The 25,729-nt window shown below is 42.2% G+C and overlaps 1 protein-coding gene across 5 annotated transcripts in view; it reads left to right on the top strand.

Moving 5' to 3' along the window:
* The first annotated feature begins 936 nt into the window (after window positions 1–936).
* MLH1 (mutL homolog 1) overlaps window positions 937–25,729 on the top strand; it is a 39,258-nt gene continuing 14,465 nt past the window's right edge. For 4 of the 5 annotated variants that reach the window (XM_065399583.1, XM_065399584.1, XM_065399581.1 and 1 more), the window contains exons 1-13: window positions 937–1,165; window positions 3,104–3,194; window positions 3,342–3,440; window positions 5,394–5,467; window positions 9,120–9,192; window positions 10,689–10,780; window positions 11,561–11,603; window positions 14,074–14,162; window positions 18,705–18,817; window positions 20,504–20,597; window positions 21,831–21,984; window positions 23,156–23,517; window positions 25,500–25,648. In XM_065399583.1, the coding sequence (XP_065255655.1) occupies window positions 1,050–1,165; window positions 3,104–3,194; window positions 3,342–3,440; window positions 5,394–5,467; window positions 9,120–9,192; window positions 10,689–10,780; window positions 11,561–11,603; window positions 14,074–14,162; window positions 18,705–18,817; window positions 20,504–20,597; window positions 21,831–21,984; window positions 23,156–23,517; window positions 25,500–25,648 (1,549 nt within the window). In that variant the 5' untranslated portion in view covers window positions 937–1,049. The remainder of the gene's footprint in view (window positions 1,166–3,103; window positions 3,195–3,341; window positions 3,441–5,393; window positions 5,468–9,119; window positions 9,193–10,688; window positions 10,781–11,560; window positions 11,604–14,073; window positions 14,163–18,704; window positions 18,818–20,503; window positions 20,598–21,830; window positions 21,985–23,155; window positions 23,518–25,499; window positions 25,649–25,729) is intronic. The other variant, XM_065399582.1, reaches the window with a different exon arrangement.

The raw sequence follows: 25,729 nt of genomic DNA, 5'->3' as shown, positions 1-25,729 counted from the left end.
AGAGGGGTAGCCGTGTTAGTCTGGATCTGTCTTAAAGGTGACACAGGACTCTCTGTTGCAATGGGTGTAGTTGGCTCATTTGGTTACATAGTGGCAGCTAGTACGTGCTTCCCAGACACCACTGGCAGATTGGACACTCCATTCCCCATCCCTGTCCACTGTTCCTGGAAGATGCATGAGTCCTGCCGCACCCTTCCTTGCCACAGCCATAGCAGCATCGCCCGCTTGGAGTCGGGCTGACTGGGTCACCAAGCGGAAAGGACATGGCGGGCCTGGGCCACCTATGGGAGTCACCAAGGACCGTGTCACGGCCAGTCAGGGGGAGACGCCTTGTGGCCAGAGCCAGGTCTCCCATGATGCCAGGCAGGGAACGGCCAGGGCCACCAGAGTGGGAGCAGGGGAGCACCAGGGCCAGTCACTGGGGGGCGGGGAGCCCCCCTCCTCACAGGGCGCGGACGGGCGGGGTCTCGAGTCACAGGCTGCGGCCACCACGCGTGAGCCTCTACTCAGGGACCCCCTGGCCTGCAGCGTCAGGTGGAAGAACCCGGGCCCCGCCCCTAGTCCCCCGCGCTGCTGTTCGGGACCCCGGCAGCTCCAACTACATTCCCCACAACTCTCTGCGCCACGCAGAACCACTCGCCGACCGGTCCGTCAGCCCCCTATATGGCAGGCCGCGACGCGGGGATCAGCCAATCGGAACGAGCTCGTTCGCGTGCACATGTAACCGCCGCCCTCCGCCCCCACCACTCCCCGCCCCCAGGGTGCGGGCAGGGAACGATGGGAGTTGTTAGTTCTGCGCCACACAGCTGATGGCTCGCGCCGATTGACACCCGCGTCTTCCAATCGGCAGCTTCCAAGGCTCTCGCCCGCAACTGTTTGGCGCGAGTCTGCTGGGTTCACGACCCTGCTGTGCCGCGCGCCCGCTGGAGCGAGGAGGAGCTCGCGCTACGATCCCCGCCCTTCCCTCCTCCCACTAGGATCTGGTGGTCTCCCTTTCCCCGCTCAGAGATCCCAGCCCCTCAGCATCTCCCCCCACCCGGGTCCGCCTCATGGCGCTGATGGCGGGCGTGATCCGGCGGCTGGACGAGGTGGTGGTGAACCGCATTGCGGCCGGCGAGGTCATCCAGAGGCCGGCCAACGCCATCAAAGAGATGCTGGAGAACTGGTAACGCTGCCGGGGGACCTGCCCGATACACCCCCGCGCTGCGCACGCGGGCGGGGCCGTTCGTGCGCGTGGCGGGGGCAGGTGGCAGTTAAGCTCAGCGCAGCCCGACCGGCTGCCGACCGCCTCGGGGGGGCGGGGCCGGTGCCGGTTTCGGTCCTCCCGGCGCCTCGCGCCCGCCGTCGGCGCTCCTGGGCCACAGGGCGCATCACTGCGGTGCCCCCGTCTCGCCACGGAAGTTGGGGGTGGCTGGAAGTGGCCGTGAACGTGCCCAGCGGCTGCCCTGAGGGCGGAGGGGAAACGCCACCGTCGGTGTTCTCCTTCGCTGCCCTTTACTTCCCCTGGGGCTGCCAACTTCCTACTCAGACTAAACCCAGCACCTCGGCCCCGCCCCTGCTCACTCCATCCCGCCTCTGTTGCTCCCTCTCCCCTCCCTCACTCGCTCATTTACACCGGGCTGGGGCACAGGGTTGGGGTGCAGGAGGGGGCTCTGGGATGGGTGGTGGGACTGAGGGATTTGGAGTATATGGGGGGCTCCAGGCTGAGGCAGGAGATTGGAGTGCAGGAGGGGGTATGGGCTCTGGGTTGGAGGTGCAGGCTCTGGGGTGGGGATGAGGGATTTGGGGTGCAGGAGTGGGCTCCGGGCTGGGGGTGGAGCAGAGGGGTTTGGCGTATGGGAGGGGGCTCCAGGCTGAGGCAGGGGGTTGGGGTGTGGGAGTGGATACGGGCTCTGGGCTGGGGGTGTGAGTTCCAGGGTGAGGCTAGAAAATAGGGGTTCAGGGTGCGGGAGGGGCTCTGGGATGGGGATTGGGATGTGGAGGGGGGAGAGGCGGATGAGGGCTCCATCTGGGGATGCAGGCTCTGGTGGGGGGCTAGGGAATCAGGAATTTGGGCTACATGAGAGGGCTCAACGCTGGGACCGAGGGGTTTGGAGGGTGGGAGGGGGATCAGTGTTGGGGCAGGAGGTTGGGGTGGGTGAGGGGTCCGGCTGGGGGTGCAGGCTCTGGGGTGGGGCTGGGATGAGGGGTTTGGGGTGGGAGAGGGTGCTCTGGGATGGTTCGGAGGGCAGGAGGGGGATCAGGGTTGGGGCATGGGAGGAGGTCGGGGTGCAGGCTCTGGGCAGTGCTTACCTCAAGCAGCTTCCAGAAGCAGTGGCATATTCCCCCTCCGGTTCCTACGCAGAGGCGCGGCCAGGCAGCTTTGTGCGCTGCCTCATCCACAGGTGCCGACCCTGCAGCTCCCATTGGCTGCGGTTCCAGGCCAGCGGGAGCTGCAGAGCAGGCGCTTGGGGCGGGAGCAAAGTGCGGAGCCCCCTGGCTGCCCCTACGTGTAGGAGCCGGAGGGAGGACATGCTGCTGCTTCTGGGAGCTGTGCAGAGCCAGGGCAGGCAGAGAGCAGGCTGCCTTAGCCCTGCTGCGCCGCCAGCCAGACTTTTAACTGCCCAGTCAGCACTGCTGACCACAGCTGCCAGGTTCCCTTTTTGACTGGATGAATTGGATACCTGGCAACCCTAACTTAACTCCTCGGTGCCTGCGGGCGTCACACCTCCAGTGTGCTGCTGGGATTGGAGAAAATAGGCTAACAATCCTCGACAGCGTTAAACTGTGTAAAAATACACCACCACCACCCCTTGGGCAGCTTTGGGCTGCAAGGGTATTATCAGTCAGAAAAGAAGGAACCGGCTCCCGGTGTCTTTGCCTTTCGGTGACCTGGCTCCAGAATGGGGGGAAAGAGAAAAATAAGGGAGACTTGATGCCATGACCCCAAAAACCCTCATAACAGCCATGCTGAAAGGTTAGACTCGTAGTTAGCTGTTTAGTAATTGATATGAGAAAAAGGAGGAAAGGGGCGTAATATAAATTGCAGTATAATTGCAGACTAGATTTCTTTGGAAGTAAATGTCACTTAACTGGACACTGAGAGATGCTTTGCTTTTTGCAGTTTGGATGCCAAATCTACCAGCATCCAGGTGATTGTTAAGGAGGGAGGTCTGAAACTCATTCAGATCCAAGATAATGGGTGTGGAATCAGGGTAAGTAAACCTACTGGACAGGTACAGGTTGGTGTAGTGCTTACTTGTGGACTTTGTTTTCAGACATTCATGATCAAATTTTCCTTGCCTTAAGAAATTGTGGAAATAGAAATGAAATGTTAATGCGTGTCTGTCTTTCTCATATAGAAAGAAGATTTGGATATTGTGTGTGAGAGATTCACTACAAGCAAATTGCAAAAATTTGAAGATCTGGCTAGTATTTCTACATATGGGTTTAGGGGAGAGGTAAGTTTATGGTTAACAGCTTGTTCATTGCCACTATGCTGTTGTGAAGGGGTGTAGTTAATTTCTGATTCCTGAAGTCATTTAAAAAAGATGGGAGTTTCTTAAGAGACTCCATCTTGGCGCCGAGTGTGGTTGGTGTGCGTGTGGGGGAGTGTTTAGGGTGGAGGTGTAGTGCAAGGAGAAGATGAGTGATGTGGAACCAGGAAGTGTGTGTTAACTGAGTGGGATAGATAGACAAATCCATTTGAGTGATCTGGCGAAGATTAGTTTTTGGGGTCACTCTGGTCCACTTCCCCCATTGATATTTGAGCACTAGGGAGCATGTTGGTTCTCCCCCAGAAGAGATGGAGCAGTTTGGTTCGGGGAGAGTAAAGAGGAGGAGATTGTTGGAATAAGACCCAAGCTGTGGAGCAGCTAGAACCCCTGACTGAGATCCCAGGGCTGGTGGTAGTGAAACTGACTGGTTTGCAGAGGTGCTTGGCCTCCTGGCAGAAGATTACAGTACCACCAGCAGGATAATTGTATCTGGGGTGGCAGAATTTTACATGTGGCTCTGTAGGGGGACCAAGTTGGAGATGGATGGATTAAGTGCTGTCAACTCTGAATCACCCCTTCTCCCATTTTGTGCCTATGACCCTGGTAAGTTCCCCTGCCACTGCTTCTTTTGTGAAGGATGTGCTGTGGCAATGTGCCTTCAGAAAGAACAAGAAGTAGTTACACCCTTAAAAATTGCCATCATAGGACCTATAGTGTGTATTTACACTCAGTATAAGACTAAAACAAAACTGAGGAAATATGCAAAATAAAAGCAGGTTATACAGGAAATGCATTACTTAAAAGAGGTACAGTGGTTTTGTTAATGCAGCTAAAAGCTTCTATGCAAAGGAAGGAATAATAATTACAATTTACACCTTGTTATCTCTGAGATCTTAGAGCTCTGACAGCTGTGCAAACTGGGAGGGAGGGAGACAGCCACATGTCCTGCTTTTTCTATCCCTTGACCCACACTGTGAAGTTGCAAGCAAGTTAGGCTTCTCCTGTTGGCTTAATTTAAAACTGGCTCCCTTTTGAGATCCACTCCCATGAGCAGTGTGTGTTTAAATGGATTCACAGGGAGTTCTTCCCCTTTGCCGACTGGCTGCAAAATGTAGTTATCTCTTTAACTAAAGTGATAGCTCTTCTTATCACCACTTAATTGTAATTAGCTCTTCCTAGTTCCTTGATCATCCCAGCTCTTTGGAAGATCTAGGGTTTAGCCTTGTCTTTCAATCTCACACAAAATAATAAAATAAAATTAGAAGTTTTGAAAGCATTCAAAGAAAAAGCACATCCTGTTGTAATGCAAATATATAAATATGTTGTAAGTATATTTGTTTCAAAACACATTCCTTGGTTATTTTCAAGGTAACCTGAAAGGGGGGAGGGGGTGAGATGGGAATGAATTTATGCCCTTTTTGCTTTATGATGTATTAAGAAGACTATTTAATATTTAAAACGTTATTTCTAGTGTTGTGAATTTTAAGGCCTGTCTTTTCTGTTTGGGTGGAGATCTCCCGTCAAGAACCCAGAGATGTAGGTTGGGAGCTCTTCAGCCCTTAATTTTTTTTTTAAGTATTTCAGTTTCCATTTAAAAAAGAAAATTAAGAAGGTAAAAAGTTATTCCTGAGTAGAATCCTTTAAAGGAAAATAGTGCATTGATTAAGAACTGTCAAGCCTTTAATTATACCAGTGTCACTGGTTCTGTGTTAATACTTAGTCTATCCAGTGTTTGCTATTAAAATGTTGACATATACCACTTGCAAGTAATTTACAAATAGGGAATATCACAGTAACACGAATTACTTGCAAATGGTAAATGTCTGCATTTTAATGGCTACCACTGTAGAAGTATTAATTCCAAAATTAATATTTCCTTGAGTGAGGTTTATAAAAGTTCATTTTTTCCCCCTATAGGCATTGGCTAGCATAAGTCATGTTGCCCATGTTACTGTCACAACTAAAACTGCTGATGCAAAGTGTGCATACAGGTATGCTGTGTATTCACTCTCTAAAAAGTTTGTGTTGTGTGTAATCATTTATTCTCTTTTCGGAGTTGTTAATAATATGGATGATATTTTGGATACAAATAAAGTCATGGAAGGGATGATTTTAAGAGGAGGGCATGGACATTCAGGACAGAGGAAAAGGGAGGGAGTTTCAGGCATATGGGTGGCTACAAAAAAAAGTGCAAAGATCAAATGGAAGAAGAATAAAATGGAGCATTGTGGAGGAAGCTGTAGTAGGACCAGAGACAACAAGCATGGGGGTGATAGAAGGAAGTGAGAGCAAAGATATAGGCAAAAGCACAGTTGTGGATTGAGTGCTTTTTATTCAGACCAGAGGTTCTCAAACTGGGAGGCGTGAGAAGCTTTAGAGGGGGGAAAAAACATACTGTGCACATTTTACCCACAGCAATGAATAACTAGCAAAGCTGATTCCTCCAGACATATAAGGTCCTCAGATGGCGCTGTACATTTAACTCTAGATGGCGCTGTGCATTTTTACAGATTTCTGTTATTCTTGCATAGTATTATACAAAGTTGTTGCTATCTGTACGTTAATCCGTTTGCTATGACGCGGTGTGCACATTTAATTGTAAGCATTGATCACGATCACAATTTTGCTTTTGCTGTTATTACAATGGATTGTTGGTTCAGTTTGTATCGATACCTTACTGTTTCTGATATTTAGTGAGAGTTGCCCATGTTGATTTTTTTTTTTTTTTAAATCAGTAAAAAATTGTGTGGTGGGACAGGGGCGTAAACTACTACAGGCAACAAGTAAGTTTTAGAACCACTGGCTCAAACTATAGAGGTAGGTAAAGTTGCTGGGTTTAGCTAATTTAACATAATATTTTTGAACCTTCATATAAGATGAACAATTCCTTTAAAGGATTTCTATTTTAGAGACCAATCTAGGGCAAACTTTCTTGTCCATTTTTCACCTTCAGATAAAATGATATAGGTAGAACTGGTTACTTGATATTTCCCATTATAAGACCATGTTTTCATTTGCTTATGATTTTGCCAAACTCTTACCCAGCATGGAAAATTTCAGCCCAAGTGGTTATCTGCCTCAGACTTAATTACTTGGAGAAATTTTATCCAAAATGGTTCAGCTGTTCCAAGAATGAGGCTAGGAAAAAATATATTGTTTTGTCCATGTTAAAAAAAAATTCTGGCAACCTTTTCTTTGATAAGCTTTGGTGACCCCATGCTTTGGAGCAAGGAGTTCAAATTTGGCAAGGAAGTGGCCTTTGTAATGAGCCTTTTGCCATTCTGATGAAAACCTACCCAAATTTGGCCAAGTTATAAGCCTTTGAAAATGTACAGTTTGCATATGCTCACTAGAGACTTCTTAGATTTTACCAGCTAAATTTCCTGAAGAGTCTGTCCACACTGGGCATATTCCCCTTGTGCATATCAGTTATGATGCAATCTCTAATTACAGCATTATATTTGAGGCTAGTCAGGGAACCTCATGGCTTAAGACACTCCAAATACAGGTGGTTTCTTGTTCAGATTTGGTTTTTTTCCCTTTCTAGGTTATGTCTTGCTTTATCTTATATAAACTGACTAACCCTTTTCTTAGAGAGACAAGGTAGGTGAGATAATATCTTTTATTGGACCAACTTCTGTTGTTGGTGAGAGACAAGCTTTTGAGTTTACATGAAGTTCTTCTTCAAGTTTGGAAAACTAGAAGACCTGAAGAAAAGCTCTGTGTAAGATCGAAAGCTTGTCGCTCACCAACAACAGAAGTTGGTCCAATAAAAAATATTACCTCATCCACCTTGTCTCTCTAATATCATGGGATAAACATGGCTATAACATCGCAGCATTAATCCTTTTGTTAACATATTTGTTTTTAATAATTATGACATCTTCAAATAGCTAACTGTTCTCTTTCTAATTTATTTTTTCTTCAACTAAAAAAACAACCAATGCTTTGAGCTGCTGCCCCATCAATTAAAAATCACAACATAAACAAAGGACTGTCTATAAATATGTACACCGTAGCCCCCACCCTCCTCGGCAACCTTAATCAAGAGGGGGAAAAGATGGGCTTTGCAACACATTTAGGAGGTTCATAAATTTGGGCTCTGGCAAACCAAACGGGAGCAGGCTGTACAATTGAGGACTCATTACAGAGAATGCCCTGCCACCAGTCCCCTTTTGTTTATGATGAAGGAACTTCTGCTCAAGTCCCTTACCTGCCCTTAACTGTGGGATGGGGGGAGAGGTGAATTCTCAGGTAACCTGGTCCAAGCCATTTAGGATACCTTGAATTCCACCCTGAAGCTTATTGGAAGCCAGTGTATGTCACAGAGCACTGGTCTGATGTTATACCCAAGTTGAATGCCAGTTAATAAAAGTGCTGCAATATTTTGCATTGGGCTCAGCCTCCAAGGTGTAGCCCTGGGGAGAGCACATTACAGTAATATAATCTCAAGTTAACTAAGGCATTTTTACATGCAAAGTGTTTAGAATTAGGTAGGTTTTTAATTTAATAAAGTGATAATAGTTATCTAAATTCTATACCTGGAAAGAGATGTATATTGGTCTGTCCCCCGTATCTTAAAGTTTGAAGAAAAATATTTGGCCACTAGAGGGCAGTCATGTTGTTTGTTCACTCTTTTTTTTTTTTTTTTTACAGTAATGAAAGTATAGCAGTTTTTCATCTTTTTGTTTTTGCAAACAGTGTTGTGAATATTGTTCCAGGAATACAAAAATGGGACAATGAAGAAAAACCTGTACCAGTTAGCTTAAGTGAGAATCTCTCCTGCCATTAGAGATAAAATTTTTGTTATAACTTAGAACTACTGTATTTCCTCTTAACGGGAAATAAGTTTGTTTTATACTAACTATAGAATACATAGGTAGGGACTAGAAACATATACTACATAAACTGATTAATCTGTATAACTCACTAAAGCAATTATATCATTCAAAGATCCTAACTATAATACTCCAATAGTGCAATGAATAAAGTCCACGTGTGGGTTTGTAAGATACTATATTTACAAGGCAGGTCTGCTCATCTAACTTGTCCCTTGCTGACAGCACTGTCCTATGATCCTTAACGAGGGAATAGCTGAACCTCAAACAAAAAAGAATGAGTTACAATATCCTCTGCTGTAGGATGGGGTTGGAAGATTCTGCTTTATTACCTGAGCAGGTGGGAGTGATTGCAAAGAGAATAGAATACAATTGTGGCGCTTACTCGTCCACAAGAAAAGGGAAAAAAAATTGCAACCAGTATAAATTAAACCACATATAAGCTTGATCATGCAAATTAGTAATTCTTTTCACATTATCCATTTTATTTCCTCTTCAAGTTTTTAGAATACTTAAGTTCTCATTCAAAGACTGATATCAGAGCCTAATTTTTTTTGTATCAAAAAATTCTCAAATATGTGTTTTATGTTCATGTAAATATGTCAGTGACATAGAAGTTCAAAAAATAAAACTCGGATCAACCTGAAAAAACAAAAAAACCTCAACCCTGACTGGACTGGCTTATTTCCTGAAACCCCCTTGGCCCCGCCTGATTTTTCACAAGATTCATGTCCCATCTTACCACACACACCCCGGCCCCCAGCTACATCAGTGTCTGACAACTATTTATTTTGTTTTCTATTAGAGCAAGCTATTGTGATGGAAAACTGAAAGCGCCTCCCAAACCTTGTGCTGGAAACCAGGGGACTCAGATCACGGTAGGTGGTGGTGGTGATGGTGATTTGTTACTTGTATTACCATAGTCCTAGCCCAGATCATGGACCAGTACCCTACTGTGCTAGGTAAACCCAGAACAAGATGATGATCCATGCCCCCAAAAGGATTTAGGTTAGTTGTCTTTCTTTCTGGCTTGCACATCTACAGCCTCATCAACTAAAAATGTATTTTATAATTGTCATGTAGTTTTTGCGACCTTGTGGAGTATTTTACAGATTTTACAACAACATAAGTGCTTTGTGGAATCTGTCCAAAGACTGTAGGGCAAATTGCACAGGCTCCTCTTCCTCTCTAGATGGTGGCACTGTCTAGTGATATGGGAGAAATATTTCATTTTGTTATGTTTGGACTTTACATGTAAGCATTGTGAGAGTGAGGTGTACATCATATTTAAAACCATGCAATATTGAATTGCATCATAAACTTAATGGGACACTGGTTTCCAAATCCAGTGTTAGGTCTAGTGTGTTAGTTGACCTAATCACCTAAATAAAGAATATGTACATAAACCACAGATCAATATTGTGCAGTAGATGTAGCAGTATGGGAAGAGAAGAGTTAGTGTTTTTCCCCATGCTGCTCACACTTGGGAGGAGCTCCCCATGAACATATGTAAAGCTACCTCATTATCCTCCTCCAAAACCCACTTCAGAACTTTTTTTCCTGTGATGCCTACAAAATACTTTACAACAATTAAAGTGCTGGTGTGCTGAGACCACTGCCTATCATGCTGACTAATATTGTCTCATTGTTTCCTTGTATTCCACCAACTGTCCATCTTTTGTCTCTTGTTTTACACTTAAATTTTAAATTCTTTGAGGCAGGGCATATGTTCTGTGTTTGTACAGTGTCTTACGCAAAGGTGTCTGGTCCATGACGAGGGCTTGCAAGCGCTATGTTAATACAAATAATTAATAACAATAATAGTGGTAGCAACTCTTATAACATAAAAACAGGAAACTGAACTTCCCCCTAATATTTGTGCCTCTAGGAGTCCAACAGTACGTTTAATGTTAATTTGCTAATTTCATGAAAACCTCAGATGGTCATTATTTCAGTTGGTCCTAGATTCACACAAGGGACTGTAGCAATGGATCTTGTTACTTAATTTGTGTTGCACTAAAATACACTGTGTCTATAATTGTCAACTGCGATGTAAGGATTTTTACCTGAAAACTCTTCTTTGAGTGTCATTTGATCTGAGGACCAAACACTGGTGAAATTTGTGCCTTCTTGTGAAACATACAGTTATCAAAAGTTTTGTGATACTTCACTATCTTTCTCTAGAATGGCATTTTGTAAGGCGAAACTAAGCAGCTAGAGTACAGCTAGAACATCGAATTTGAGTGTTCATAAATTAAAAGATGTCCAGACCATTTAGGTGATTTTATATCAAGAAGATTGGTTCAAATGAAATAAGTTTTTTAAGTCTCATTTCAATATGTGATTTTTTTATTTTTATTTTATTTTAATGCAGGTTGAGGATCTTTTTTACAATGTAACTACAAGGAGGAAAGCCTTAAAAAATCCAAGTGAAGAGTATGCAAAAATATTAGAAGTCGTTGGCAGGTAAAGTACTGAAATAAAGAGCTCCAGCTTATTTTATCTGTTGGGTTGCTTTTTTGTGTTGGTTAATGTAGGACAATCCCAGTTTATGTCCAAATATCTGTTTGATAAATTAGAAACCCAAAATAACAACAGAAACCGTGGAGATTACTTTCATGGTGGTGTCAGGCTGTCATTATATTGACAAAAATGCCATTGGATCAAATTGTGAGATCCTTACAAGAGTGAACTCCCATTAAAGCCAGGTCAGAGTGAAAACTAAGCAAGGACCTTATGTTTTGGCCGATTGTGAATAAATGCATTGGGATTCTCACCTTCCCAGGGATAACTGAACAAGTCGACCAATTTCCTTCTCCCTTTCCCAGAAACTGAGAGTTTATTCCATTGTACTGAAAAAATCACTAAGGGTGAGATGGAGCTTTTGCTGTTCCTCATAATACCAGGCAGTTTGACACTGGAATGCTTTAGCTTTTGCCTAGAAGTGGTAAACTGATAATTTCTAAAAAGAACCTATCATAATTTCCTATATGTGGAGTAATCTAGGTTGATCTTTAAATTTCATGTGGTTTGGGTGGGTCAGGTAATAGCAAACTGTTACTATCTCATGTGGCAGTTGGTTTGAACTGAATTTCTTTTAAACCAAAGAAACTGTTGCTGTATAATAAGAAATGTAGTTATTTGTTCACATGGACTTGCTTGTTAACTGCTTTAGTAGAGTATGGAGGGACAACTTGTCATTTATTCTTTCATGTACTGCAGTTTTGTTTTGTACTTGTTTTTCAGGTATGCCATCCACAACTCAGGCATCAGTTTTTCAGTTAAAAAGGTATGTAGAACCTTTGTAACTTCACATACTTACATCAATTAAATAAAGGACCTGGCCTTTTGCCATGGATTTTGTAATGGGAATAGTCTGTGAGGTGGTTTTCTTTGCATGTAAGAGAATTTGTTTTTCTGTAATCTGGATAAACTACACATCAGTTTAAAATAATAAATGCAGATAAAAGCTGAGCATCAACAGTTCAGATTTTTCCTTGAGCTCACAAAGCGAACACTTATCCATTTTGTTTTCTGAGATGCTTCAGGGCGTAAACCAATCTCTAAGGAGTTTGGATGAGACATGGGGCGGGGATAGATTATCCCACACCTGCCTACTATGGGGTCTCTTGAATCTCCCTGTGAAGTGGTATTGGCCACTTTAGGAGACAGGATACTGGACTAAGTGGACTGTGGGTCTGATCCAATCTTGCAGTTTCTATGTCACCCCCTTGTTTGACTGCGTTCCCTATTACTGGGATTTGCATGTTTTTTTGCAGTTATTTCTTTAGGAATTTTCATTTATTGTTATAAATCCCTAAAACAAGAAGTCTTAAATTTTACTGCTTCTTAAATTTAAAATAAGAGGGTATCATATTTTAACTTCTAGAAGCTAGATGTCTTTTTATCCAAATTGGAGTCAGGTTTTTGTAGTGAACTTTTCCCAAATAAGCATTGTCTGTACCATGAAACTTACTTTTTGCTGAAAGTTGTCATCAGTAATGGGTACAGCTGAACTGATGCTGACCATGGTTTAGCTGGAAGTGTAGCCAAAGACAAACCATGTTGATATGATGCTGAAAGTAGCTGCCATTTATAGTAGGGCTTCCAACATTGCTACCACTGGTGGTGGTGTAAAGTTTTTGTTTAAAAAATAAAAATCCCTACTGTAGATAAGATCCTTTTCTTTCAAATAGTGATGCAAAGGAGAAAGGAAAATCAATCTATAATGAACACTAACAGAAACTTCATAACATTGAGGTCCTGCCCAATACTTCTTTATTAATAAACTCTTAGTTTTCAATTGACAAACACTTACTAGCTGCTTCTAAAATATCTTTGTTCTTGATTGATTTTTAATTATCAGCCAGCTGATTTCTCAGGATTTGCTTACAAATGTAGCTTTCCTTTAGCTTATTTTTATTTATTTATATTTAAATAATGAAAAAGACCCCCCCCTTTTTTTTTTAAATGGAGATATCCTATCTCCTAGATCTGGAAGGTGATCGAGTCCAGCCCCCTGCCTTCACTAGCAGGACCAAGTACTGATTTTTGCCCCAGATCCCTAAGTGGCCCCCTCAAGGATTGAACTCACAACCCTGGGTTTAGCAGGCCAATGCTCAAACCACTGAGCTATCCCTCCCTCCATAAATAATGAATAAAGGCTTTAGTTACCCTGACAATTAATGTTACAACATAGCACCAACAGTGTTTAAAAAGCAAACATTCAGATAAGAGCAAAACTCAACTTGGTTAGCCTAGCTAGATTAGTCAGCCAGCTAGCCAACCAATGACAAAAAAGCTCCTTTCCAGATCTGCATTGTTTTGGAAACATGCTCTCGCCTTTTTCTAAAAATCCTGTCAAATAGATGACTTTTATAGCATGCCCAGAAGGTCATCGAATTCAGGCTATTTTGGACCAAGCACTTATGTTTCTCTCTCTATCATTTTCAAACAAAATAAAAAGTAACCAAAAGCACCTAAGTGACTTAGGAGCCCAAAACCCTTTTAAAAAAAGTTGCACAGGCACGTAGGAGCCTAACTCCCATCACTTTCAATAAGGCTTGACTTTCAGTGGGATTTAAGCTTCTAAGTACCTAGGTCACTTTTCAAAGTAGAACTTTGGTTCTTAAGTCACTTAGGTGCTTTTGAAAAAGTTACCTATTTGAAAATGTTACCTAAAGACTATTAAAATATTGTTTATTTGGCAAATGAATAAACCACATTTCTTGCACTCTTCAAACTTGCACCTGGAACAGTTGCCCATTATCCCCATATCTTGCCACCACACATTCAGGCACTTCAATGTTGCCGTTCTAGCTATACCTGCAATACTCTCCTAGTATAGATGCAGTTTATACTAACAAAGTGCTTTTGTACTGGTTAGGCAAGTGAAATAAGCTATGCCTACTAAGCACTTTCTTGCTGGTATATCTGTGTACCCTAAGGGTTTTGCCAGCATATCCCTGTCCAATAGTGCTAAGCTAGCAAAAGTTTCTACTGTACACCTGACTTAATCTCCTCTTTGCATAAATATCTACAGACTTTTTTAAAAAGCAAAAGAAACATCCCTTTCCCCCCCCCCCCCCCCCCCAAAAAAAAAACCTTCAGGCAAAACAAAAACTGAGTTTGTGTCCCATACGTTTTTGCAAACTAAATAGAAAATGTCTTGCAGTTGTTATTGAATAGATTTCTAAAACTTCAATAATAATTGTATTTGTAAACATAGAACACTAATTTCTTTTCTCTTTTATTTTTAGCAAGGTGATACGGTGGCAGATGTTAGAACCCTATCAAATGCCACAACAGTGGACAATATTAGGTCCATTTTTGGAAATGCTGTTAGCAGGTATGTTGACCATAAAGTTGTTTTTAAATGAAATCTTATTTTGTAGCTCTGTTTAAAATAAAAGACCCAAAATCTCTGTGATGATCAGAGTATTTCATAGTAGGATGGTGCAAATGAATGTAGTTATTGAGTCCGCATACTACACTATTTAAGTTAAGATAAAATAACGTAGGGTTTTACTACACAGCCGAGAAAAAGCTGCGGCTGGCTTGTGATGGCTGACTCGAGCTCATGGGGCTCTGGCTGTGGGGCTGTTTCATTGCTGTGTAGACTGCTGGGTTCAGGCTGGGGCCCGGGCTCTAGTACTCTGAAAGGTGGGAGGATCCTAGAGTCTAGACTCCAGCCTGAGCCCGGAAATCTACACAGCAATGAAGCAGCCCTGCAGCCCTAGCTCCACTAGCCTGAGTTGCCTGGTACGGGCCAGCCGTGGGTGTTTAATTGCTGTGTAGACATATCTTTAGTAGCCACTGAGCTGCCCAAGAAGAGTTCCACAGTGAAGAGGCCTTAGACTGTATTAACTTTTCAGCAAATTCCCTTTAGGTTTAATGAAGATCGGGAAAGAACAGGGCTCTCCTTACCTATACGCAAAGTACTCAGCTGCGTAGGGCACCAGGAAATTTGGGGCACCAAATTTCCTGGTGCCCTGCGCAGCTGTGTGCTGCTCCAGACCCTGCTCCACATCTTCCCCAGGGCCCCTGCTCTGCCTCCGCCCCGCCCCTGCTCTGCCTAACCCCGCCCCCACTCCACCCCTTCCCCAAAGCCCCCAGACCTGCTCCGCCCCACCCTGACTCTTCCCACCCCGCCCCTTCCCCAGCCCCGCCTCTTCCCGCCCCTGCTCCGCCCCCACTCCCCTGAGGAGTGCTGCAGGGCTGGGCCTGCACTCACCGGCGGCGGGAAGTGCAGCAACCTGGCCCCAGCTGTGCCACCGCTGAGTGCTGGGGGGCGGTTCCCCTCTGCCCCCCAAGCCAGTCCTGACGTCCCCCCCACACCTCCCATGGAGACCTGGGGCCAGCCTCCCCCTCCGCCCCCCCACGGAGGGCTGCCCCCTCCGCGGTGGGGCTGCGTAGGGCCCCAGAATAGCTAGGGACGCCCCTGGGAAAGAATGATGCACATTGCACAGCTCTCTCTAACTCACAGAAGGGTCTTTCATGTATCCAAGAACAGGGTTGGGGGAACTAGGAATATTGCCACATAAGTGTCTGATCTTCCCCTCAATGTGCAGAAAGGGCACTGTCTGTACCTGGAGAGAATCTTCTAAACACTGATCTAGAGGACAGTTTGGCCCAATATCTTCTAGAAGTGCCCAGCCACCTCCTACACTGGTGAATCTCAGTAATTCCTCCTATTACACCTTACTTGTTAGAACTAGTAATTCCTTCAAATGTGCTTTTCTGAAATCTTAAATCTGTTTTTGTACAGTGACTATAAATTCGAATGAGAGCTCTCATTGAACAAATCACAAGAAAGGGGTTATAAAAATATCCCCTACGCCAGAAAGTCTCAGCAGTAGTTGTAGGAAGAATCCCTCCCATAAAATGCTTAACTGCATACATTTCATAGAACAGTTTTGCAGAATGCTTTGCTGCCAACTCTATTGGACTCCTGCCAATACTGATAGGAAGGTCAGTTTGATTCTGTTACTAACATTAGAAGTTACAGCTAAGGAATGGAACTGACTGTGTGACTTTAAAAATCTCATTAACTCCTTTCTAGGGAGTTATAATGATAAATTACCTAGGCTTAATAGGATTCCCTTGGCCAATGTAAATAGGATCTAACTGGGCTATAAGAGTTTTACAAACTGTGATGGAGACTAATATAGTTAAGACCTGTCTGCACTGACCAGGGGAAATGTTTAAGCACTCTCTACCAACATCCCACCCCTTAATGCAGATCAGGTAAAAGTGGAGATTGAAAAAGTATGTAGGTCATAGTTTCAGGAAAAGTAATAATATTCAATTATGGACCCAGTGACAATTTTATAGTCTCTCTTGGTCTCTCATGTGTCTTAAATCTTGAGAGTACTGAAATTCATGCTTGCCAGTGATGATGTAACAGTCATTCCTGGTCCTTGATAGCCACAGGATATTGGACAATGTGGCATGTTAATTTATTGAAAAGCTACTCTGGATAATTTGGAGAGGCGTTTGAAATTTTTCTTTCTAATTTTACTATCAGTTTGAGGGTACATGGTAAATAAGACTACTTGGCTTCATTATTTCTATGAGTAATAATTGTATGTACCAACAAAACATTTTAAAACTCTTTAAAAGGATTCTGATATTTGGTAACTATCACATAAACAAAACATTTGCACTATTGTCATAGCAGTGTTGTTGTAGCCATGTTGGTCCCAGGATATTAGAAAGACAAGGTGAGTGAGGTAATATCTCTTGTTGGACCAACTTCTGTTGTGAGACAAGCTTTTGAGCTTACACATAGCTCTTCTTCGGGTCTTGAGTGTCACAGCTAAATACAAGATGGAACAGACTGATTAGTGTAAGGAGTTAACACGTATTTCAAAGGACCATTCAAGGTGAAGTGGCTCAGTAACACCCCTCCAGTCACAAGGGCAAAAGGAAGGGCGGGGGGGGGGGGGAAACTGCAGTTGTGTGGGGTGAGTGGGTTATAGATTGTTGTAATAAACTATAAATCCATTGTCTCTATTGAGTCCATGTTTTTGCTAGACACTAGAAGTTATGAATTTAAGCTCTCAGGCTCATCTTTTGAATGTGTTGTGCACATTTCCTTTGAGAATAAGGACTGAGAGGTCAGAGATAGAGTGATCATTTTGTGAAAACTGTTCTCCCACAGGTGATGTGGTGTTTGTCTTTTATCATTATTCTGTGAGAATTCATTTGAGAGTGTAGTGATTGTCTGGTTTCACTCACATAGTTGCTATTGGTAGAAACCTGCGTGGATACAAAATTTATATCCGCGGATGCAAATCGGTATCCGCAGAGCTGCAGGGCTCTACTGGGAACCGCAGCGGCAAAAACAGCAGCCTGGCAGGCTGCTGCTTCCAGGAGCCAGCGCCCTGTGCTGGCAGTTCCTCCAGCGTGGCAGTCTGCCCCCAGCCCCATCCACTCGGGCGGGCACCAGACTCACCTTTAGCTGTTCCTGGTCGTGCTAGTGCAGTGGGCTTGGCTGGGGGCGGTACAGCCATACTGGAGGAGCTGCCAGCACAGGGCACTGGCTCCTGGGAGCTCTGCTTTTGCCTCTGTGGTTACTGGTAGAGCCCTGCAGCTCTGTAGATACTGATTTAGATCCACAGATATCCACATCCATGGATGTAAATTTTGTATCCACACAGGGCTCTAACTATTGGGGCATTTAGTGCATTGGATGATATACCACATGTTGTGAAAGGAATGTGCAGGACCCATGGATCTTGAAAGGTATATTGTGGAAGGTGTTGATCATTATAGCATTGGAGATATGTCTACAGGTTTTGCATCTATTGTTCTGGCAGGGTCTGGTGCTGCTTTGAGTTGGTGTGTCATGGTCTGTGTGGAACTTGCTTCTGATGATGAAGTTGAGGAGTTGTTCGAAGGCCAAAAGAGGGATTTCAGGAAAGATTTATTTCATTACGTGGTCGGGTTCTGATTGTTTGATACCCCGTATGGGTTCCAGTGTGAGGTGACAACTAGGGATGTGCAGTCAGAGAGAGGTTTATTTCTGTAATGAAGCAGGTTTTCTCAGGCTATTTGGCCCATTCCATGATGCAATTAACTTCTCTGTTGGAGTGTCCTTGTTTGGTGAAGGCGGTTTTAAGTCTGTCAAGGTGTATATTCTGTGGTATCTGAGTGCCTGGCTGCAGATAACAGATTTTTGGTGTGTTTGGAGTGCTTACTGGATCTATGAAGGTGGGTATGGTGATCTGTGTGTTTCTTGTATATAGTTTTCTGTAGGGTTCCATTGTTCAAGTGGATCATGGTTTCCAGGAAATTGATGCTAGTGTGGGAGTTTAATGGATGGGTAGTTGTGGTGGAAATCTGAGGGAGTTTAGTTCATCTGTCCAGATGATGAAAATATCATCTATGCATCTCAGGTGTATCATTGGATTCGTGGTGCATTTGTCCAGAAATTTTTCCTCAAGGTGGCCCATGAAGAGGTTAGCATATTGCGTAGCCATCCTAGTACCCATGGCTGTTCCCATGGTTTGGACAAAGTGTGTGGTGTTGAATGTAAAATTGTTATGGGTGAGGATAAAATGGAGCATGAGTTTGGTGGTGTGTTTGGGGTGGATATCTGACTACATTTCCTAAACAATCTGCTCCGCCTTATATTTAGCTTTGACACTCTGAATACATTTCCCAGACTTGAAGAAAAGCTCTGTGTAAGCTTGAAAGTTTCTCACCAAGAGAAGTTGGTCCAATAAAAGATATTACCTCATCCACCTTGTCTCTCTATATAATCAAATTCATAATGGTGTATTTCTACTTGCTGGTAATGTAACTATCTTAAACGCATGTCAATAAAACCTTTGCACAGCACTGCATATTTTCATGTATTCTCTTTCAAAATAAAAACTGTCTACAGAGAACTGATAGAAGTGGGCTGTGAAGATGGAAAGCTGGCCTTTAAAATGAAAGGCTACATAACGAATGCAAACTACTCAGTGAAGAAATGCATGTTTTTACTCTTCATAAATCGTAAGTGCAAAGAAATGTGTATAGTTTGTATATGCTTTGTTTCTTTTTGCATAATTTTTAGCAGAGTGTACATCCATTTCTTTCTAAAGAACAGCAGCATCAAGGCTTTGAACGTGCACCTTTTTGAAAATCACATAAGGGCTAAATTCTGCCATTGGTGAGATCTTGTTGTAAGCAGGGAAGTCAAAGTCAAACCAAATGTTTACCTGTCTGCAGTGTTTTGTGGTCTGGAGGGTTATAGAGTGGCTGGAGCCAGGTCCAGACTATGGTAATCCGTACGTACCATGACAGAGTTCTCTGTGGCTCTCCCTACCCCCCACTTGCCATAGCCTTCTCCACCCAGACAGGTAGAGGTATGGGGCCACTTCCTTCTCCCAGGAGTGGGAGCAGGGGCCTTCCTCCCTTAGGCGTCCCTTCTGCCCCCCATTCCTCTGCCCCCCACAGCAGCAGGGAGGTTTCCCCAAATACTTACTCTTGAACTGGAGCTTATCTGCTGGAATGGGTGGGCAGATTGGGCCTGCTGCACTTTTCTCCTCCTGTCATACACAGAATCCTCTTCTGGGATAATGTTGGCAGAGCCACCTAGGGTAATGGGATTGTGGAGTTAACACTGCATTAAGATGCATGGGGCAGTTCTGAGTTATTGTTTCTATCACTGCGTCAGTTGCTCAAATCATGTTTTGAGGCTTTACTTCTACCCATAAACTTATTTAAAAAAAAAAAATGAAATTCTGATATAATCATGCGATTCCAGTTCCTGGTGCCTTAAACACAGGCCTGCAGTGCCTATATCTTAATCCAGCCCTGGCCGGAGCAGGGGAATAGGTTTTATTCCTGTCTCGCAGAAGGATTAAACTGTTCCTTGTTTTGGTCACTAAGGGAAGACAGCTTTCTTATCTCCGTGCACCTGAATATGCACAGAATGTCATCCAGGCTAAGTGACAACTGCTTTATCTGAGTACCCTTGTTTGTGCTGCAGGCTAATTTCACATAAGATTAGCTCTGGCAGTGTTCTCCAAAAACATCACATTGCAAAAAGGTCAGAACTCTTGTAACTCTTGTGTTGATCCTCTCATAAAGTCATGTGTACGGTCACCAAGAAGATTGCTTTCAGAAGAAAGCTTTAGGGAACTCGTAACATTCGATGGCCTGCTGCTTGAAGGTCACTGAAGTGAAAAGCCTTTCATGTGTTTGCCTTTAACTTGTGGGATCCCATTTAGGCTCTCCCAGCACACAGCTGAATATGCTACTGCATGAGATTTGGAAAGTGAAACTTAGACCCTGACTACATTGAATGGTGAAAAGGAAGTCTGATTATTAAAACTGAAATAATCTTGAAAATTTTACTGTTTGTAACGTAGGTTAAACAAATTATATGAAGGGGGGAAAAAAGGAAGGGAAACTGACCATATCCTAAGAGAACTAGGGAAGAGCAAGAATGGACTAGTAAATGGAAAGTGAGCAAAATACCTTATGGATCAATTTTTAACTAGCGTAGATTTGTATCAGTGCTTAGACACTATGAATAGATGCTACTGGGGAAAAAAACTTCAGACTCTTGTACAGCATGAAGTTTTGGGTACAAGGGAGTACTTATGTACCATATAGTGTGTTTAAATGTGCAGTTTGGACAAGGTGTCACAGAATACTTTCCCATGATTGTCCCCCTTTTATTCTTCATTCCAGATCGACTGGTGGAGTCAAGTGCTTTGCGGAAAGCTATAGAAACTGTATATGCTGCTTATTTGCCGAAAAGTACACATCCATTCCTATACTTAAGGTAAAGTAATAAGTCTTAGGGCTTGTCTTTACTATCCTGCTACATTGGCGCAGCTGCCAATGTAGCACATCTGGTGAAGATGTGCTATGTTGACAGGACAGCGTCTCCCACTGACATAGCACAGTGTAGACAGTGCTTTAAGTCTATTTAACTTACATCGCTCAGTGATGTGTGTTTTTCACACCCCTGAGCGACGTAAGTTACATTGAGTTAAGCAGTAGTGTAGACAAGCCCTTAATCTCTAATGCCTGTCTTGTAGGGCTAGTCAGAGTCATCAATAGCTAGATAAAGGGGATCAACACAGCTAAGGTGGGCTTTAAGCTACAGCATGGGACAGTTTATTCCCAAGCACGTGGTAACTGAAAGTGTGTTTCTGTCATCATTTATAGACTAGCAAGTCCAAAACACTAAAGAAAAGGCTTGATTTCCAGAAGTGTTGAGCACACACAACTCCAGCTGCAGTCTGTTGGAATTGTGGGTTTTCAGCACTAAAATCAGGCTCCCTGACCTTTTCCACAGCAAGAGCAATAGGGAACACTCATTTGTTCTATCCAAAACTCCATCTATCTGCCTCTCTTCTTTCTAAGAGATAGCAGGGAGCAAGAAGGCTCTTGCAGGGCCCTTAGTGAGCAGTGAGGAAAGCTTTTCAGGAACGCAGGCCTGGAAAAGACCTTGGAGAACCAAAGACTGGTTGAAGAGTCGCAGAGAGGGTGGACATTTTTTGTTTTTGTTGAAAGATAGTTTTGAACTTTAGTTGGGACAAGTGTGACTAAGGACTGTGATCTGGCCTGATAGATGAGTTACCTGACAGAGAAACCACCAAAGTGCTGGAGTGACCTTCAGCAGCGGCGCTAGCCCAGTGAGGGGCTTCTATATGCCAGGCCTTGTCACAAAGAGGTGGCTAGTGGTGAGTGTTACATGTATCCACTGAAAAAGTGACAGCTTCAAAACATCTTTTAGAAATATCATATAATAAAATTAGTTCATTAATAGGCTGATCCAAAGTAAATGGAAAGAAATGGGTTTTAAATCAAGCCTCTTAGTATTTAATAGATATCTAAGTATCAAAACAAGTAAGACTCCTCTGCAATACCATTCGTTTTGCAGGCCCATTTTAGCTGCCTAGGGTAGACTTATGGCCTCAGTTCTGACACATCTTGTGCTGAGCATATTCACACACTCCTCCATCAGTGGGATATTTTTAGGTTAGTTTTCCTTTAAAATGTTTTGCAGCCTGGAAATAGCCCCTCAGAACGTAGATGTGAATGTGCATCCTACAAAGCATGAAGTCCATTTTCTTCATGAAGACAGTATCCTAGAGTGTGTGCAGCAACATATAGAGAGCAAATTACTGGGCTCTAACTCTTCAAGGATGTACTTCACCCAGGTGAGAATATAACTATTAAGAGACGACAAGTCTTCACTGTGTTGATAGCCTGTGGAAGCAAGTATTCTAAGTTCAAGATTAGAATCTAGTCTGGGCCAGATACTCCTATTGTACTGTGGATCGTCTCTTGAGAGCTGTGCTGTCCATTTTTGAAGTGTGTTTGCCAACATTTATTTTTTAAAGTGACACTGTCTAATTCAAATCTAGTCAGTTTGGGGGAGGAAGTTAAAAGTAATTTCAGGTACATTGACTTTAAGTCTCCTTGCCATTGTTTTTTCTCTGTCTTGTTTCTGCGTGAAAGCCCTATATAAATAATGGAAATGATTATACACAAAGTGCTGTCAAAAGCACAATGAAAACAGACTGAAAAAAATATAAGGAAAAACATTTTTCTTTCAGTCAGTCATCCTGGGTTTACAAATAACAACAAGATAAGATATTTTCAGACAGAAGGGTGACTTTAAAATGGACTCTTATTCATGTTTAATCTTTTACAGTATATTAAATTAATGGATTTACTGTTATACATTTGTTTAATTTAATATTTAGGTTTATAATTAAATACTAACTTAATTAAGTAGAAGTATGTATTTATTTAACACTACCAATTTTTGTTTTTGCATAATTTTGTTAGTTTCAAAATATTGTATTTTAGATAAATACAAAATAACTATATAACCTAATAAACACACACATATAGGTTAGGGTTTTTTTACACTTCTAACACCAGGCAGGACTAATACCAAATATAGTATAGCATTGCTAGGGATAAAACTCTGTTTATTATAATAAACAAGCAAATAAAAACATGTTTAAAAAGTGATTGGATTATATTTCTATGATTATAATTCTTATGTAAGTAGACTATTGTAAAATAGTATCTATAGAATAATAATTTTAATTAAATCTCTTTTTCATGTGCTTATTTTTTATAATACACACAGGGGATTGCATCTTCAGAACATTTAAAGATTAACAATTTCTTAACAATAAAGATTTCATTAGGGTGAAATTCACCCAATGCAGAGGGGGCCCAGGCCCCATTTAAGCACTTAAATTGGTCTTAAATGATATTTAAGGGGCCAAACATACAAGGGTAAATAGGCATGTACAATCTCCTGATGACACTGAATCTCTCCTCTCCTTTCCCTCCCCCATTTTTGCAATGAAGACTTTGATCCCAGGAGTTGAATGCTCTTCCACTGAGGTTGTTAAATCAGCAGCAAGCTCCTCTTTCACAGCTAAAGGAACAGGTGATAAAGTCTATGCCCACCAGATGGTCCGCACCGATTCCCGAGACCAGAAGCTGGATGCTTTCCTTCAGCCTATAAACAAACCCTTGAGTACAGTGCATACAGCGCTGACCCTAGACGGTGGTACAGGACTTTCTGATGGCAGATCCAGACAGCAGGATACCGAAATGGAAGATCTCAATGACTTTGATACAATGGTTGCTGCACCGGGGGATTCAGTGATGACACCAGAGGGGCAGAAGGCAAGTGGAAGGCAGACTCCTGAAACAGTCCCTACTAGGTAAAGATGATCTATGCTGGATAGTTGTATTGTTGTGTTTTTATCAGAATGGATAAAAATTGATGTTTTTAAATTTTAAAAAAATGTTTTTTAATTTAAATCAGATTTTTAAAATTTATATTAATATGTTTAATTTTAAGAAATAAACCCATTGAAAATTACATTTTAAATTGACAACTTATGTTAAGGCCTAAAATGATAATCTGTTTAAATTTTTTAAATTAAATACAAAAAAATATTTGGCAGTGCCTGCTTGTTGCCAATTTTTTAAAGAAAGGCAGACCACTTAACTGGTGGTAGTCACTTGCTAAGCACCTGGAATCAGAGTTGTTGAAGTGCAAAACCAGCTTTTGACAACAGTAACATTTTCTGCAGGTGTAAACAATATTTTCTCAATTTTAGTTTATTCAACTAGTTCAGTTCAATGAGTAGTTCATTCGAAGCTAAGAAACCAGTTGCATTTGAAAAATCAGGAAAGCTCTTTTCCCTCTTCCAGTCTATGAATAAAAACTAGATGTGAGAGGATGAGATCTGCTAGTTCTAAAATCTTGATGGATATGGTGATGAGAAGCAGTCAGTTCAGTTCACTGGCTATAGTTGATACTACTTTTGTTTAGTAAATCCATTAGTTTTAAATGCAAAATATGTTTTTATAGGAGACAAACTTTTTTATCCAGCATATTTAAGAAAAATTAAATGCTGTTTTTGTGCATTTATAATTGAATTTCCATCCAAATAGAGTTTGATACAAATGGCAAGTAAAACAAACTAATATCTAGTAAATAAGAGAAGTATCACTCACCATAAAAGATAATAAAATTTAGAATCTGAATAAATGTAAGTTAAGTTCTATAGTTGCTTAAATAAATGTAATAGGTATAGTGCATCCTCCTGGTTAGCAAAAAGAAGCACCAAATTTAGTGTAATTAGTTGCAAATCAACATGTTTTAATAGTTACCGACCAATGAGAATCAGCTTTTTTTTGTGTGAAAATAACTAAAATGTACAAATGCAAAACAATTAATATTGATTATTCAAATCAAGGTTTTCTGGTTGTTGATTTGAATCATTGTTAAAATAGGTGATTTAAATCAGTTCACCCTGCAGTTTATGCAGGTGTGCAGTCAAGTTTGAGTGCTTTTTTTAAGAAAAAGGGATCAGGAAAGCTATAAAACCAAATATGAACAAATATTGTCTTGAACTTTCACAGAGGAATTAAACTCTTTATTAAACAATAACACACAAGCCTTGTGCTTCTGCTGGAGAATCAGAAAGTGAAAATGACCATTCTCCAAGGTGAGAGATGAATATAAATGAAACTAACAGCATAAATGGTGAAAAGTAAATAGGGTATGTTTTATTGAAGGCGATCATGTATGAATCATAATCCCTTATGCTCACCTATGGAGGGTTAAGTACAGGGGGAGGTTACACAGTGTTCCTTCTCCAGTCTTGCACACATTCTCTGGAAAAGATAATCTGATCTGAGGCTATTTAACTATATGCAAAGCTCTTAAAAGAGGATCCCCAGAGCAGCCAGTCAGGGGAGGCCCTGGTAGTGCTGGTCAACTGGAGCTGCTCTGACAGTTTGTCCAGAGCTACCAGGGAGAGAGATTATTTTTCATTATATTAAAGAAAATCAAATGTAGTTAAGGAACACACAGGATCTTTTGTGATATCTCCTTTAGGGCCTGGTCTAACTCCTGTTGAATTTGCTGGGTGCTGAGTTGGGCCTTTAAACAGTTGATTTGTCCAATGTGATTAGTAATAAGGATCCCTAAATAGCCTTGACAGTTGCCCTGTTTTGTCAAACAGTGCCTTGGAAATTAAATAAAACAATATTTCCTTTGAAACTTTTTGGAGCTAGCTGGGTTTCCTGATTGCTGTTTAATGTAGGGTTACCACACTTCACTGCTGAGTATATACTTGTATATCATTCTAATGAGAATAGAAAATATTTCCTCTTTGTCTCTGTATTGCAGAAAGAGACAGTGGACAGGCTCTGATGTGGAAATGGAGGAAGATGATACTAGAAAGGGAATGACTGCTGCCTGTACCCCTAAGAGAAGGATTATTAACCTAACCAGTGTGTTGACTCTGCAAGAGGAAATTAGTAGCCAAGCACATGCAAGTATGCAAGCCACTTGTTCCTCAAGATGGTTATTTTTCTGACAGTTAAACACAATTGCTTGGACTACTTAAGATAATTTTA

The sequence above is a fragment of the Emys orbicularis genome, chromosome 2 (genome assembly GCF_028017835.1).
Source record: "Emys orbicularis isolate rEmyOrb1 chromosome 2, rEmyOrb1.hap1, whole genome shotgun sequence".
NCBI classification, from domain to species: Eukaryota; Metazoa; Chordata; order Testudines; family Emydidae; genus Emys; species Emys orbicularis.
Note: the sequence above shows the minus strand (reverse complement) of the source record. Positions and strands in the feature narration are given on the sequence as shown.